The 16,534-nt window shown below is 42.7% G+C and overlaps 2 protein-coding genes across 10 annotated transcripts in view; one reads left to right on the top strand and one right to left on the bottom strand.

Annotated features, from left to right (window-relative positions):
• The first annotated feature begins 1,798 nt into the window (after window positions 1–1,798).
• Window positions 1,799–4,145, top strand: LOC112255497 (methyltransferase-like protein 7A). The gene is made up of 2 exons (XM_024428476.1): window positions 1,799–2,336; window positions 2,911–4,145. Exons 1-2 carry the CDS (start codon window positions 1,806–1,808, stop codon window positions 3,145–3,147), a joined length of 768 nt encoding a protein of 255 aa, XP_024284244.1. The 5' UTR covers window positions 1,799–1,805; the 3' UTR covers window positions 3,148–4,145.
• A 6,059-nt stretch (window positions 4,146–10,204) lies between these two features.
• The window catches only part of LOC112254657 (cyclic AMP-dependent transcription factor ATF-1), a 30,908-nt gene continuing 24,578 nt past the window's right edge, over window positions 10,205–16,534 (bottom strand). For all 9 annotated transcript variants that reach the window (XM_024427400.2, XM_024427395.2, XM_024427397.2 and 6 more), the window contains 3 exons: window positions 11,883–12,062; window positions 11,545–11,689; window positions 10,205–11,124 (listed from right to left, as the gene is read on the bottom strand). In XM_024427400.2, the coding sequence (XP_024283168.1) occupies window positions 10,980–11,124; window positions 11,545–11,689; window positions 11,883–12,062 (470 nt within the window). In that variant the 3' untranslated portion in view covers window positions 10,205–10,979. The remainder of the gene's footprint in view (window positions 11,125–11,544; window positions 11,690–11,882; window positions 12,063–16,534) is intronic.

Raw genomic sequence — 16,534 nt, 5'->3', positions numbered from 1 at the left:
TTATGCAAACTAACAATCCAACACCAGGCTTACAGATACATTGTGGTTGAATATCTTTACATTTAAAATGTGTTTATAGGTTTATGTGATGATTACCTGATGTGTGTACACTGCTTCTAAACATTACAGTGACCATACTTTGGGTATCTGTACTTTACTATTTACATTTTGGACAACTTTTACTTTTGCTTCACTACATTCCTAAAGAAAATTTGTACTGTTTTGCACCCATATATTTCCCCTGAAAACCAAAAGTACTCTTTACATTTGGAATGGTCAATACATTTTACTTTTATTTAAAATGAACACCGAAAAACAACAACATACAAATGTAAAGTTCCGCAGGCTACACAGCAACTATACAAAATCAAGATCCCACAAACTAAGGTGGGAAAAGGCTTCCTAAGTATGATCCCCAATTAGAGACAATGTTAGACAGCTGCCTCTGATTGGGAACCATACCAGGCCAACACAGAAAATACAACATAGATTGCACACCCTAGTCACACCCTGATCTAACCAAATAGAGAATAAAAAGGTTCTCTAAGGTCAGGGTGTGACAGTTCCATGTTTCATGAGCTGGAATTATGTGAGCATTCCTCATTTGCCGAGATAATCCATCCACCTGACAGGTGTGGCATGTCAAGAAATGGATTAAGCAGCACGATCGTTACACAGGTGCACCTTGTGCTGGGGACAATATAAAAGGCCAATCTAAAATGTGCAGTTTTGTGTCACAACACAATGACACAGATGTTTCAAGTTTTGAGGGAGTGTGCAATGTGCATGCTGACTGAAGGAATGTCCACCAGGGCTGTTACCAGATAATTTGTTATTTTCTCTACCATAAGCCACCTCCAACATTGTTTTAAAGAATTTGGCAGTATGGCCAACTGGCCTCAAACCCGCAGACCGTGTGTAACCACACCAGTCCAGGTCCTCCACATCTGGCTTTTTCACCTGCAGGATCATCTGAGACCAGCCACCCGGACAGCTGATGAAACTGTGGGTTTACACAACCAACATTTTTCTGCGAAAACTGTCAGAAACCATCTCGGGGAAGCTCGTCATCCTCACCGGGGGTCTTGACCTGACTGCAGTTTGGTAACGTAACCGACTGCAGTGGGTAAAACGCTCACCTTCGATGGTCACTGGCACGCTGGAGAAGTGTGCTCTTCACAGATGAATCCTTGTTTCAGCTACTAGGCAGACTGTGTATGGCATCGTGTGGGTGAGCGGTTTGCTGATGTCAATGTGACCCATGGTGGAATTTTGGTTGTGGTATTGGCAGGCATAAGCTATGGACAGCGAACACAACTGCATTTTATATTTTTGTTAAGTGTATTTTAATTTCCTTATGAACTGTAACTCAGTCAAATCTTTGAAACTGTTGCATGTTGCGTTTTATATATTTTTCAGTGCATATGAAATGTACTTAGCAAATGTAATTTTTTCACATCTTTGCATCTATTTTCAATATTTTTCACCTAATAAAAGTTGCTTGGCTTATGGTTCATTGACATAACCTGTAAAACAACACCCTGTGAAAATATTTGCATTATACATCCACACCTACACTGATTGCTATAGAATAAGTGTCTAAATAAAAGCAGTTTTCAAACCTCTACAAAGCTATGATAAGACCAAAGTGCAAGAGGTTGTGATGCAATAACTCCATCATGAGGCCAGATGAAAAGCTACCAGATTAGCACCTTTCTCCTGACCCTCCCTGATCCCTGTATCACCTTGCTAGGTGCTAAATCCTACCTCACCTAACCTGCCTGCAGTGTGCTGCTTAAATTCACATGGGAGGTTTCACCGGGAAAATGACATATCTTATGAGGAACTTCTTGATGAACTTCTGCAAGCTAATTTGTTTGGCGATAACCTTACCTCTCCAACTAATGGAGTTTTGGGGCTTATATGGCTTGTACAAGCGTTTGTTTCCGCTTCTTGCTTACAATATCACTTTTTCATACAACGACAAAATGCACGAAAACAAGAGGAACCTTTTCCGAGACTTGTGTAAATTCTGCAACACGGATGGTACACTTCGACTTCTGGAGATTGGCTGCGGTAGTGGGGCCAACTTCAAATACTACCCATACGGTTGCACGGTCATTTGCACAGACCCCAACCCTCACTTTGAGAAGTACCTGCAGATGAGTATGACAGCAAGCAACCACCTGACCTATGAAAGCTTTGTGGTTGCCTCAGGAGAGGACCTGATGGCAGTGCAAGATGAGTCAGTGGATGTTGTTGTCTGCACGCTTGTGCTGTGTTCTGTCAACAACGTGCCACAGGTACTGGAAGAGGCAAGACGGATACTCCGAAAAGTGAGTTCATTATTTCAGCTAGTAGGTTATGTGTGTCAAGCTAGGGAGACGTAGCCTGCCCTATAGGCCTAATAAGAGTTATTGTTTAGCAAAATGATAACTGAGATCCACTGTACATTCCAGACTCCATTAGTGAATTGATAGAGTTCTCTAACTTGCCCCATGTTGTCCTCGTGTTAAAAGTTAAGCCTATAGCGATGTTAAGTCTTAGGTATTTTTAGACACATAAAGCTTGTGACAAATCCCTTGTCTGTAAACAAGAGGTGTGTGAAACCCCCCAACACAGTATAAACACCTTGCCTAACCAAGCAATGTAATTATGTCGATGTAATTTACATTTTTACACATGTAGCCTTTCCACTATGTCTTACATTTGGGTTAAGCCAAGCACATTTGACCAAACATTATATTTGATATCTGGTGCTTGGGTGGGACTGGGATAGATAGTGATATGTACATTTTTGTCAAGTTTCCCATGGCCTTTTCAGTCACTAGATCAGACACCCAGCTACTTTTGATTGATTTGACGGTTTTGGGGAATGAGAATAGAATCTACACATTTGTTGTCCAACAGGGTGGTGCTTTGTACTTTCTGGAGCATGTAGAGTCAGACCCCTCCTCTTGGATATACTTCTTCCAGCACATGCTCCAGCCGATGTGGTACTACCTGGGGGATGGCTGCATGGTTACCAGGGCAACGTGGAGAGATCTGGAGGCTGCTGGGTTCTCAGAGATCCAGCTCCGACACATTGAGGCTCCGCGGGTCACTTTCATGATCAAACCACACATTCTTGGATATGCCATCAAGTGAACGTTTCATTCAACTGTTAAAGTCAAACCCTATTTTTTTTCATCTACATATTTTATACTTTGACTAACTTTTCTAAAAAGATTTGGGCAATATTAAGCAACTGTGAATTAAAGTCACTTCCTGCTATTCACACCTTATTTGCCATTCAGTTTAGGAATGAATGAAATGGACTATGTTGCAGTAACAGCAGAGTAGCTATAACTGTATACTAATACTCTCTACTCAGCCCACTTCGACCTTGGTGGCTTGAGGTCCCCAGTGGAGATTAGCTGTTGATTGTGTTTTTTTTATAGTGTTTTTAGCAGTCTCCTCTGTTGGAAGGTCTTGTCTTCTATAGCCAGTAGAAGATAGTGCTCCATTCTACTCTTTGTTTATGTACAGCTCTTCACTCCAATGTGAGGCCTCTGTCGATAATAGCATTTCCACCAATACAGCCATTCACTTCGCAGGTTTCCATTTCCCCATGTTTATTCGACAAAATCAATGTCGCAAAAAATAATAATTGCGAAATGTGTCATGGAAACAGCAGATAGACAACATGTTTTATCTGTTCACCCGGGGTGGCTTTTTCTTTTGTCTAACTTTATTGCAACAAATGATGATGGAAACTCTATTTTTCTAATAAATTATGATTGTGGATTAATTTTGAAGGTACGGGGGCACATGATGTCATCGCGTAACTATAGAGCTCCACTCCACATTTGATTCTAAAAGCATACTGCTTGCAAAATAAAACAATTCTACTTTAAAAATAAGATTTCTTTGCAGGATAAGGATTGTCCTGACCTTCAAGAATGCCTGAATTGCTTCGCCTTCCTTTTCTGGTTGGTTGATAAGTTTCACCATCCAATTATTTCAGATCGACAGGGGTGTAAGTTACGATGGTGCAGACCGTGGTGATATGTTGAATAAGAAAAATGTGTCAATTATTGCATTCTATCCATGCTGTCTTTCGGGGGCTAACTAAGACATTAAACTTTGCCTTCAGAAAGTATTCACACCCCTTGACTTTTCCACATTGTGTTGCATTACAGAATTAATTTTAAATGGATTAAATTTAGATTTTTTTCTCACACTAGCCTACACACAATACCCCATAATGTCAAAGTAGAATTAAGTTTTTCAAAATGTTTACAAATTCATTAAAAATGAAATGCTGAAATGTCTCGAGTCAATACGTTTTCAACCCCTTTATGGCAAAGGGGCCTAAATAAGTTCAGGAGTAAAAATGTGGTTAACAAGTCATATAAGTTGTATGGACTCACTATGTGCAATAATAGTGTTTAACATTATTTTTGAATGACTATCTCATCTCACATATAATTATCTGTAAGCTCCCTCAGTCGAGCAGTGAATATCAAACACAGATTCAACCACAAAGACCAGAGAGGTTTTCCAATGCCTTGCAGAGAAAGGAAGCTAGTGGTAGATGGGTAACAATTTTAAAGCAGACATTGATTATTCATTTGAGCATGGTAAGTTATTAATTACACTTTTGGTCGTGTATCAATACACCCAGTCACTACAACAATACAGGCGTCCTTCCTAACTCAGTTGCTGGAGAGGAAGGAAATGGCCCAGGGATTTCACCATGAGGCCAAAAGTTACAAGAGAACACTGAGGATGGGTCAACTACATTGTAGCTACTACACAATACTAACCTAATTTACAGTGAAAAGAAGGAAGCCTGTGCATAATAAAAATATTCCAAAACATGCATCCTGTTTGCAACAACGCACTAAAGTATTACTGCAAAATTGTGGCAAAGCAATTTACTTTTTGTCCTCAATACAACGTGTTATGTTAGGGTCAAATCCATTACAACACATTACTAAGTACCACTCTCCATTTTTTCAAGCATAGTAGTGGCTCCATCATGTCATGGGTATACTTGTAATTGTTAACGACTGGGGAGTTTTTCAGGATAAAATTTTTTACTGAATGGAGCTAAGCACAGGCTAAATCCTAAAGGAAAACCTGGTTCAGTCTGCTTTCCACCAGACACTGGGAGATGAATTCATCTGTAAGCAGGACAAAACCTAAAACAAAAGGCCATATCTACATTGGAGTTGCTTACCAAGAAGACAGTGAATGTTCTTGAGTCGCCAAGTTGGTTTCGACTTAATTCTATGGCAAGACCCAGTGGCGACCCGTCATTCAGCCCCACCTGTTTATCTAAATATATTTATATATTTGGCCTGTTTTGGATGTTATTTTGGCATTAATATATGACACATATCAGTTTGCAAACAATGTCAAAAAAATAAATATCATTTAGTTAATAAAGCCGCATACAAACACGGTCTCTTTTTCAAAATCTTAGCTAGACAAGCAGTCATCATCATGAATCAAGTCGACTGGCAAATCTTTTTCAATGATAGATAAAACGTATCAGTGCTCATCGGCCATTGGACCTAAACATTAAACAACAAGCTGGAAATCGCAAATTCAACGAGTGGTTTGTAAGGAATCAGTGGCTAACTGCAAGCGTTGCAAAGCAATCACAAGCCTGCTATTCGTGGAGAGGGTGTGTGGTTTAAGGGTCTCAGAAGGATAAACATTCACATGCAACACCATTGGCCAGAAAAGGTTTAATATATTGGTCATGCTGTCAATCCAGCTGTCACGCCCTGACCTTAGTTATCTCTGTTTTCATTATTATTTTGGTTAGATCAGGGTGTGACAAGGGTGAGTATGCTTGTTTTGTCTTGTCTATGGTTTTTGTATATCTAGGGGTTTTGTAAGTCTAGGTAATTGTATGTCTATGGTGGCCTGAATTGGTTCCCAATCAGAGGCAGCTGTTTTATCGTTGTCTCTGATTGGGGATCCTATTTAGGTTGCCATTTTCCCTTTTGGTTTCGTGGGTTCTTGTCTATGTGTAGTCGCCTGTCAGCACTCCTTTATATAGCTTCACGTTTGTGTTATAATTTTATTAAGTTTGATCAGTGTTCTTTCTTTAATTAAAGAAGTATGTATGCTTACCACGCTGCGCCTTGGTCTCCTCCATACAACGAACGTGAGAGAAGAACCCACCATAAAAGTACCAAGCAGCGTGAAAAGGAGGAGCAGCGTTTGATGGAGCAGACAGCATGGACATGGGATGAAATACTGGACGGTAAAGGATCCTGGACTTAAAGGATCCTGGGAGGAAATATTGGCAGGAGAGGATCGCCTACCATGGAGGCAGGTGAAGATAGCACGGGATGAACGGCGACGATATGAGGGGACACGTTTAGCACAGAAGTCAGAGAGGCAGCCCCAATATTTTTTGGGGGGAGGCACACGAGGAGATTGGCTGAGTTAGGTTGGAGACCTGAGCCAACTCGTCGTACTTACCGTGGGGAGCGTGTGACTGGTCAGGCACCGTGTTATGCAGAAATGCGCACGGTGTCTCCAGTTCGCATTCATAGCCCGGAGCGATCTATTCCAGCTCCTCGCATTTGCCGGGCTAGAATGGGCATCCAGCCAGGACGCATTGAGCCATCTCTACATCCCAGATCTATAATGCGTCTCCACAGCCCACTGTATCCTGTGCCTGCTCCCCGCACTCGCCCTGAGGTGCGTGTCCCCACCCCGGTACCACCAGTGCCGGCACCACGCACCAGGCCTCCAGTGCGCCTCCAGAGTCCAGTATGTCCTATTCCTTCTCCCCGCACTCGGCCTGAGGTGCGTGTCCCCAGCCCGGTACCACCAGTGCCGGCACCACGCACCAGGCCTCCAGTGCGCCTCCAGAGTCCAGTACGTCCTGTGTTCCCTCCCCGCACTCGGCCTGAGGTGCGTGTCCCCAGCCCGGTACCACCAGTGCCGGCACCACGCACCAGGCCTCCAGTGCGCCTTCAGAGTGCAGTACGTTCTGTGCCTGCTCCTTGCACTCGCCCTGAGGTTCGTGTCTCCAGCCCGGTACCACCAGTACCTGCACCAGGTATCCAGTGGCGACAGTACCCAGTCCGGAGCTTCCGGCGACAGTACCCAGTCCGGGACCTCCGACGACGGGCCACAGTCCGGGACCTCCGACGAAGGGCCACAGTCCGGAGCCTCCGACGACGGGCCACAGTCCGGAGCCTCCGGCGACGGGCCACAGTCCGGAGCCTCCGGCGACGGGCCACAGTCCGGAGCCTCCGGCGACGGGCCACAGTCCGGAGCCTCCGGCGACGGGCCACAGTCCGGAGCCTCCGGCGACGGGCCACAGTCCGGAGACTCCGGCGACGGGCCACAGTCCGGAGACCCCGGCGACGGTCCCCAGCCCGGGGTCTCCGGCGATGATCCGCAGTCCAGAGCCTCCGGTGATGAGCCACGGTTCAGCTCTACAAAGGCGGAGGGACCAGTGTAAATAAGGGGGGGGCGGCGTCCAGAACCAGAGCCGCCACCGAGGGTAGAGCTCTGGCCTCTTTCTAGAGCTCCGACCTGAAGATCCATGACGTCATGATTAAACCTGTTTTTTCCCCCCAAATTCTCAGTTGTCTTGATAGCACCATAAATCCAGAGAATGACAAACTTTTATGACAAAGTTTGATGACAAAATTTGCTCACAAGAAGGACCGCTGTGCCATCTTCATGTTCAAGTGAGCATAGCACAACAAGGTGAGTCCAAAAATGTCTTGTATGCTACTGCATAAATGATGTAATATGCCAGGGAGATATGTATACTGTAGCTAAGAGTTATAGTTATACTGTATATAAGTGTATATTGTGTAGTAAGCTGTTAGTAGCCCATGTGCCTCACCCTAATAATTTTGTCCCTTTCCCCCTCATAACTTAGTGGTGCACACGTAGCCTGTTTTAGAGATGTCTTCGTCAAATATTGTAAGAGCTTTTATTGTCTGCATATATGCCCCCTTTATTTATCCTACGGTTCTGACTTAGTGTACAGGGAGAATACTGTAAGAATGGCCCATGTTCTGAATTCTGTCGCTGTACATTTCAAAAGTGCTGAACAAATAGTTATATTGACTATGTCTGTTTTATCTCGCTCATTTACTTAATCAAAATGACATTCTCTTATCTGCTCATCATTCCCTAATGCCATAGTTTGTACATCTCAATTGTCAGTAGAAACCACATTGAAGCAAGTCAGCCTCATCAGCTATGTTTTTTTTAAAGGTCGTAAATGAGGCTGAATTAACTGTTTCGCTGCCAGACAAGGCTCCACTGATAGCCAGGTGTAGCAGCGGTAAGGATTCACTCCATGGTGTTGATAAGAAAGCTCTGCTGTTGGTGCAGCTTTTAACAGTTTGTGGGCACAGTTTGTCACCATTATAGTGCAATTCATGTATTGTTTAGTGATGTGTAGTGGCTTTGCTTCCATGCATCTACATATTTATTTTATTTTTTTTGGGGGGGGTGACTTGCTACTGGCAAGACCTGAAAATTGTTGTCTAGCAATGATCAACAACCAATTTGACAAGACAAGAATTTAATAATGGGCAAATGTTGCACAATCCAGGTGTGGAAAGCTCTTGGAGACATACCCAGAAAGACTCAGGGCTGTAATCACTGCCAAAGGTGCTTCTACAAAGTATTGACTCAGAGGTGTGAATACTTATGTAAATGAGATATTTCTGTATTTCATTTTCAATAAATTATCACAATTTCTTTTTTTTTACTTGTCATTATGGAGTATTGTGTATAGATGGGTGGGGGGGATCTATTTAATCCATTTTTGAATTCAGGCTGTAACACAACAAAATGTGGGACAAGTCAAGGGGTATTAATACTTTCTGAAGGCACTGTAGGTGGGAGGGCTTGTATAGCTGTCACCAATTTATTAAAGCACAATTTGCCTAAATTGGTCATGGAAAACTTCAAGCACTACATTTTTATTCAACACTAGGTTTCTTGCATAATACATTTTACTGACACAAAAAGGTCCCACCATGTCGAACAAATGATCTGTCAGCATTTATACAATTGTACCGAAACTTCTTGTTTCAGCTGTCATATTTTTATTTTATAGGTATGACTAGTCACAGAACCGTGCCACGTTTCCATCTGAAGTTTTTACACGAGTAAAGGCAAAACATATTTAAAAAAAAATCATAACAGCTGTGATGGAAGCGTCGGTACAATTTTATAAATGCAAACAGAGAATTTGTTTCGTTACACATGGTAGGATCTTTTTGTCAGTAAAATTAATTGTGGTGGAAATGTCTTATGCCCAAATATTGATACAACCATCATATCAAAGTAAACTTGGAGTCACACAATGATATGGCATATGGTCCTCCCACTATGACTCGGGAAACCATGCAAGGTGGTGAAAGTGCAGTGATCTTGATGTGCCTTTCTAATATCGAGGGTCTTATTTTGGTGACGTGATGCTTGACTGCTTTTTGACGAGTACAAATATTCTTGCTCTTATCCATAATCTCATCATGTAGAATAACCTACCTGCACTCTGGGGCGGCAGGTAGCCTACTGGTTAGAGTGTTGAGCTGACAAGGTACAAATCTGTCGTTCTGCCCCTGAATAAGGTAGGCCTTCATTGTAAATAAGAATTTGTTATTAACTGACTTGACTAGTTAAATTAAGATTACATATCTGCCCACTTTTAGTCGGTCACCAATTGGATGGAAACCTAGCTAGAGACCACTAGAGGTCGTAGTATATCCATAACCTCAAACACTCATCACTAAAAGGGCCGACTGGACTAATTTCTCAGACACTACGTTTTTGGCTAAAATATCCCTTTATGACTGGCTTTGCAATAAAATGCATACCTTTTTAGTCCAGGGGTGTATTCACTTGGAACCAAATGTGGAGGGACCTACCTGAATTTGTCCAATAGAAACACTCGTTATCATTGCAAAACATTAATTGTACTGATTGTTTTTAAAACAGTCTGTTGCAAAAGAAACCGTTTACTCCAAACGGAAAACACTTGTGTTTCTATTCAAAAACAAGTGTTTCTATTCAAATTCAGGTATGTCCCTCCCAGTTTCGTTCGCTTCTGTTTGGTTCTTAAATGGTAAACGGTTTCCGTTGCAAGATGTAATGAATACACCCCACCCAGGACTAGGCTCAGTGTCCAGGAAACAAGCCCATAAGAGTAAGCCAAAAGAACATTTGGAAAAATATTTAATTCCATTTACAGAATGAGTGACATTGCTTTCCCTCTTTTCATTTGATTTGCACCCCCCCAGAAATATTAAATAAATATTACCCTGACATTGTGTGTTCTCCCTGATAGTAACAGCTAATTCAGCCTTACACAATCTAAGACAATCTTATCGAATACCACTTAAAAGGGTAAGGAATGAGACTTGTAACATTTCCTCATGGGGGAAAGGGGGTGGGGTGAAAATAGCTGGTTCACATAAGACACATGAATCACACTATGAGGTCATCAAACAATAAAAATTCAGCTGATAATTGTTTGATGTTAAAAACAGCAGATTGAGCCCACTGCTACACTTAAAAAAATTAAAAATAATAAAGGAAAAGAAAGGAGCGGATTCTGGTAAAGGGGGACACAATTGGAAATTGATTGTCAATGATTATGCTCACAATTCACACCTTCCATGTGCTCACAAAATATACACGAATAAACATTTAAGCATTAGTTATCCAATCTGTTAGCTCAATAAAAAGAGTTCTGATTAAAAACAGACAACCTCTCTTTCACACTCTTTTCATTGTCTTTTATATGGAACACTTGCCATGGCCACCGTGTTTGTTAAAACAAACAGTATAAAACACAAACTGAGGAGGATGATTTCAGGTCTGAAATTAAAGGTGTTCCCGGTTAACCTCGCGTTGTCCATGTGGCAGAACAAAGCCGGTCGCTGACGGTAAAAGTCTTGCTTGCTGGCCGGCTTCTCTTCTTGTCCTCCTGGTTATCCTGTTTTGACATGGTACAGGTCCTTTAACGTCTTGAGTTCCTCAATGAGAGTCTTGTTCTGGTTCTCCAGCACGGCCACACGGTTCTCCAGACACTTGACGTATTCCTTCTTCTTCCTGCGACACTCACGGGCCGCTTCCCTGCCCGGAAGAAACACAGAAAACTGCTTTAGAGGATTACATTTAAGGGATACTGTTTTAGGTTTAGGTCGTCGTTCTAGTTACCCAGAGTCACATGAGCTTATGGATACTGTTTTTATGTCTCTGCGTGCCGTTTGTACATAATTGAAGTCAGCAAATTGTTAGCTTAGCGCAATTGCTGGAAGTCTCCAGGTACAGTAGCCAGCTCCTCTCAAAAGCAGGGAAATAGACCTAACTACTCCAAAGCTGGGTGGTTGGCCATTTATAGTCTTACAAAGCTATAGTACATAATAAGTAGAAAAACAACCTAAATCCTTTTACATTTTAACATTCACACACAAAGGGACCAACTGTGCACTGCCACAATACATTCTCGTACACACACAGACCCATCATCATCATCCTTATGCCCACACACACCTGTTCTTAGCGAGTCGGATCTCTCTCTTCATGGTGGGGTCGCCAGTCTTCTGCTCAGACATTCCTACAGGGGAAGTCATGACCACAGTCTGTTGCGCTGTGGGCGCTGTGCGGATCTGGTACGTCTGCATCTCTCCTCCTGCACCTGAGGGGGATGAGGCCAATCAAAACAATAGATGAGGGCATCTCCTCTTTATAAATCTCAACACATTACAATGGGGTCTGCAAGCATATTTACAGACCTTCAGGGAGGCTTCAGTGACAATGAGAAAACTACTGGGTACTTCTCCTTATGGTATTGTCTCAAAGCTTTCCGTGAGTCATGAAGCCATACTCACTCTGTACGACCACCTGGTTGCTGGGCACGAGTAGCTGTTGTCCGTCGGGCGTCTGGGCATAATGTAGGATGGTGGTGCCCTGCTGTTGGCCTGAGTTGGTCATGGTGAGAGTCTGTGAGCCCTGAAGGCTCTCTGACCCCGGGTTGGCCAGTTGAATGGTGCCGTTAGGGGCGATGGTAACTACAGACAAACAAACAGGAAATTAAGGGCGATGGTAACTACAGAAACACACAGGAAGTTAGGGTCAATAGTAACTACTAGTGATGGGTACCGATATGGAAAATCGATACCAGTTGCATTGTAAAGTGTTTTAGCCTGTATGGACATTGTTTGCGAACAGTAATTAACAGTTTCAATATTTCTACATGCCGTGTTGCATTATTCAAGTGTATTAGCTCCCTACTCATGCTGCACAGAAGTGACATGGAAACCGCAGATCGAAATGGCATGCATTGAGCGGTAGCCCTGGTTCTCAGACACAGGCGTTTCTCTTCCGCCTGTGTGACTAGGTCGTGAAGTCTGACACAAATTAAGCTGTGGTGACTCTCCAAGTCCTGGCTGAACCCTAAATCACAGCCACAAACAAAGCACATGCCTGCAATCCTTACATTGTTGTGCAGCAGGGGAGAGTGGTTTCGTCACATTCAGAGATCTATTTATTGCAAACTTTATCAAAGTAATCTAAAATCATTTATAGATTTTAAACAAAAAAAACACTCAGACAGACAAAAGTTATAAATGGGGGCTCCCGAGTGACATAGCGGTCTAAGGCGCTGCATCTCAGTGCAAGAGGCGTCACTATAGTCCATAGTTCGATTCCAGGCTGTATCACATCCGGCCATAATTGTATTTTTTTTTTTAGAAAAAGCTTTTGTTGCGCCACAGATCACTGCCTTCCTGAAAACAAACATGTATACGAAACGCTTAAGTCTGGTTTTAGACCCTGAGACTGCACTTGTGAAGTTGGTAAATGACCTTTTAATGGCGTCAGACCGAGGCTCTGCATCTGTCCTTGTGCTCCTAGACCTTAGTGCTGCTTTTGATACCATCAATCTTTAGGAGCGATTGGAAACCCAAATTGGTCTACACGGACAAGTTCTAGCCTGGTTTAGATCTTATCTGTCAGAAAGATATCAGTTTGTCCCTGTGGATGGTTTGTCCAAATCAACTGTAAATTTCGGTGTTCCTCAAGGATCCGTTTTAGGACCACTTTTGATTTCACTATACATTTTACTTCTTGATGATGTCATTTGGAAAAATAATGTAAACTTTCACTGCTATGCGGATGACACACAGCTGTACATTTCGATAAAACATGGTGAAGCCCCAAAATTGCCCTCGCTGGAAGCCTGTGTTTCAGACATAAGGAAGTGGATGGCTGCAAATGTTCTACTTTTAAACTCGGAGAAAACAGAGATGCTTGTTCAAAGGTCCCAAGAAACAAAGATGTTCTGTTGAATCTGGCAATTAATCTTAGCTGTACAGTCCTCTCAAATAAATCTGTGAAGGACCTCTGCGTTACTCTGGACCCTGATCTCTCTTTCAACAAACATTTCAAGACTGTTTCAAGGACAGCTTTTTTCCATCTACGTAACATTACAAAAATCAGAAACTTTCTGTCCAAAACGATGCAGAAAAATTAATCCACGCTTTTGTTACTTCTAGGTTAGACTACTGCAATGCTCTACTTTCCGGCTACCCGGAAATAGCACTAAATAAACTTCAGTTGGTGCTAAACACGGCTGCTAGAATCTTGAATAGAAGCAAAACATTTGATCATATTAATCCAGTGCTAACCTCTCAACACTGGCTTCCTGTTAAGGCAAGGGCTGATTTCAAGGTTTTACTGCTAACCTACAAAGCATTACATGGGCATCCTCCTACCTAATCTTTCTGATTTGGTCCTGACGTACATACCTACATGTACACTACTGTCACAAGACGCAGGCCTCCTAACTGTCCCTAGAATTTCTAAGCAAACAGCTGGAGGCAGGGCTTTCTCCTATAGAGCTCCATTTGTATGGAATGGTCTGCCTACCCATGTGAGAGATGCAGACTCAGTCTCAACCTTTAAGTCTTTATTGAAGACTCATCTCTTCAGTAGATCCTATGATTGAGTGTAGTCTGGCCCAGGAGTGTGAAGGTGAACGGAAAGGCACTGGAGCAACGAACCGCCCTTGCTGTCTCTGCCTGGCCGGTTCCCCTCTCTCCACTGGGATTCTCTGCCTCTAACCCTATTATAGGGGCTGAGTCACTGGCTTACTGAAGCTCTTCCATGCCGTCCCTAGGAGAGGTGTGTCACTTGAGTGGGTTGAGTCACTGACGTGATCTGGTAAGTTGGTGGTTGAAGATATCCCTCTAGTGGTGTGGGGGCTGTGCTTTGGCAAAGTGGGTGGGGTTATATCAAGCCTGTTTGGCCCTGTCCGGGGGTATCGTCGAATGGGGCCACAGTGTCTCCCGACCCCTCCTGTCTCAGCCTCCAGTATTTATGCTGCAGTAGCTTGTGTCGGGGGGCTAGGGGCAGTCTGTTATATATGGAGTATTTCTCCTGTCTTATCCGGTGACTAGTGTGAAGTAAGTATGCTCTCTCTCTTTCTTTCTCTCAGAGGACCTGAGCCCTAGGACCCTGCCTCAGGACTACCTGGCCTGATAACTCCTTGCTGTCCCCAGTCCACCTGGCCGTGCTGCTGCTCCAGTTTCAATTGTTCTGCCTGCGGCTATGGAACCCTGACCTGTTCACAGGACGTGCTACCTGTACCAGACCTGCTGTTTCCAACTCTCGAGACAGCAGGAGCGGTAGAGATACTCTGAATGATCGGCTATGAAAAGCCAACTGACATTTACTCCTGAGGTGCTGACCTGTTGCACCCTCAACAACCACTGTGATTATTATTTTGACCCTGCTGGTCATCTATGAACATTTGAACATCTTGGCCATGTTCTGTTATAATCTCCACCCGGCACACCCAGAAGAGGACTGGCCACCCCTCATAGCCTGGTTCCTCTCTAGGTTTCTTCCTAGGTTTTGTCCTTTCTAGGGAGTTTTTCCTAGCCACCGTGCTTCTACACCTGCATTGCTTGCCGTTTGGGGTTTTAGGCTGGGTTTCTGTACAGCAATTTGACATATCAGCTGATGTAAGAAGGGCTTTATAAATTAATTTGATTTGATTGAGAGTCCCATAGGGCGGCGCACAATTGGCCCAGCGTCGTCCGGGTCTGGCCAGGGTAGGTCGTCATTGTAAATAAGAATTTGTTCTTAACTGACATGCCTAGTTAAATAAAAAATATACACTACTGTTCAAAAGTCTGGGGTCACTTAGAAATGTCCTAACATTTTTTGCCCATTAAAATAACATCAAATTGATCAAAAATACAGTGTAGACATTGTACCGTGTAGACATCAAGTGACGAGGCGATTCCATGATGCTGGCCTTCTAGGCAGAGCTGCAAAGAAAAAGCCATATCTAAGACTGGCCAATAAAAATAAAAGATTAAGATTGGCAAAAGAACAGACACTGGACAGAGGAACACTGCCTAGAAGGCCAACATCCCGGAGTCGCCTCGTCACTGTTGACGTCGAGACTGGTGTTTTGCGGGTACTATTTAATGAAGCTGCCAGTTGAGGACTTGTGAGGCGTCTGTTTCTCAAACTAGACATACTAATGTACTTGTCCTCTTGCTCAGTTGTGCACCAGGGCCTCCCACTCCTCTTTCTATTCTGGTTTGAGCCAGTTTACGCTGTTCTGTGGAGGGAGTAGTACACAGCGTTGTACGAGATCTTTTAGTTTCTTGGCAATTTCTCACATGTAATAGCCTTCATTTCTCAGAACAAGAATAGACTGACGAGTTTCAGAAGAAAGTTCTTTGTTTCTTGTCATTTTGAGCCTGTAAATCAAACCCACAAATGCTGATGCTCCAGATACTCAACTAGTCTAAAGAAGACCAGTTTTATTGCTTCTTTAATTAGAACGATGGTTTTCAGCTGTGCTAACATAATTGCAAAAGGGTTTTCTAATGATCAATTAGCCTTTTAAAATGATAAACTTGGATTACCTAACACAACGTGCCATTGGAACACAGGAGTGATGTTTGCTGATAATGGGCCTCTGTACGCCTATATAGATATTCCATAAAAATCTGCCGTTTCCAGCTACAAGTCATTTACAACATTAACAATGTAATTTTAATGGACAAAATGTGCTTTTCTTTCAAAAACAAGGACATTTCTAAGTGACCCCAAACTTTTGAACGGTAGATGAAAGGTGAGTTTAGGAAGCCAAGCTAAAATATGCACATTTTCTCTAACCCTAAACATACAAATATACAAATATGTGTAATACAGAGGGTGACATCTTAGTCGTTTTATAATTTGATTATTCTATATTTAGAGAGCATATAAGTAATCAAGCCTTACATTTTTGTTGAATAGGAAATCTAAATATTTCAAAGGTTATCATATTTGTAGTGTGTACTTGAGCTTGTGTCAAAGTGACTACACCTCAGCAATTTATAACTATTTTTTATCAGAATGGTGAGATTTTAACCTTTATTGGAGTATGCAGCATTACTAGTTATTTTTTATAGCCATCATTATAATTACTTTAGGCCGTCATTGTAAATAAGAAATTGTTCTTAATTGACTTGCCTAGTTA

This window comes from Oncorhynchus tshawytscha, linkage group LG07 (assembly GCF_018296145.1).
Source record: "Oncorhynchus tshawytscha isolate Ot180627B linkage group LG07, Otsh_v2.0, whole genome shotgun sequence".
Classification (NCBI taxonomy): domain Eukaryota; kingdom Metazoa; phylum Chordata; class Actinopteri; order Salmoniformes; family Salmonidae; genus Oncorhynchus; species Oncorhynchus tshawytscha.
This window is presented reverse-complemented; position numbering and strand designations above follow the sequence as displayed.

Excerpts from the sequence above, each read along its gene's own strand:
- LOC112255497 (XM_024428476.1), top strand. The coding sequence starts at position 1,806 with ATGGGAGGTTTCACCGGGAAAATGACATATCTTATGAGGAACTTCTTG. Across the intron at positions 2,337-2,910 it reads CAAGACGGATACTCCGAAAA|GGTGGTGCTTTGTACTTTCT; the intron begins GTGAGTTCATTA and ends GTTGTCCAACAG.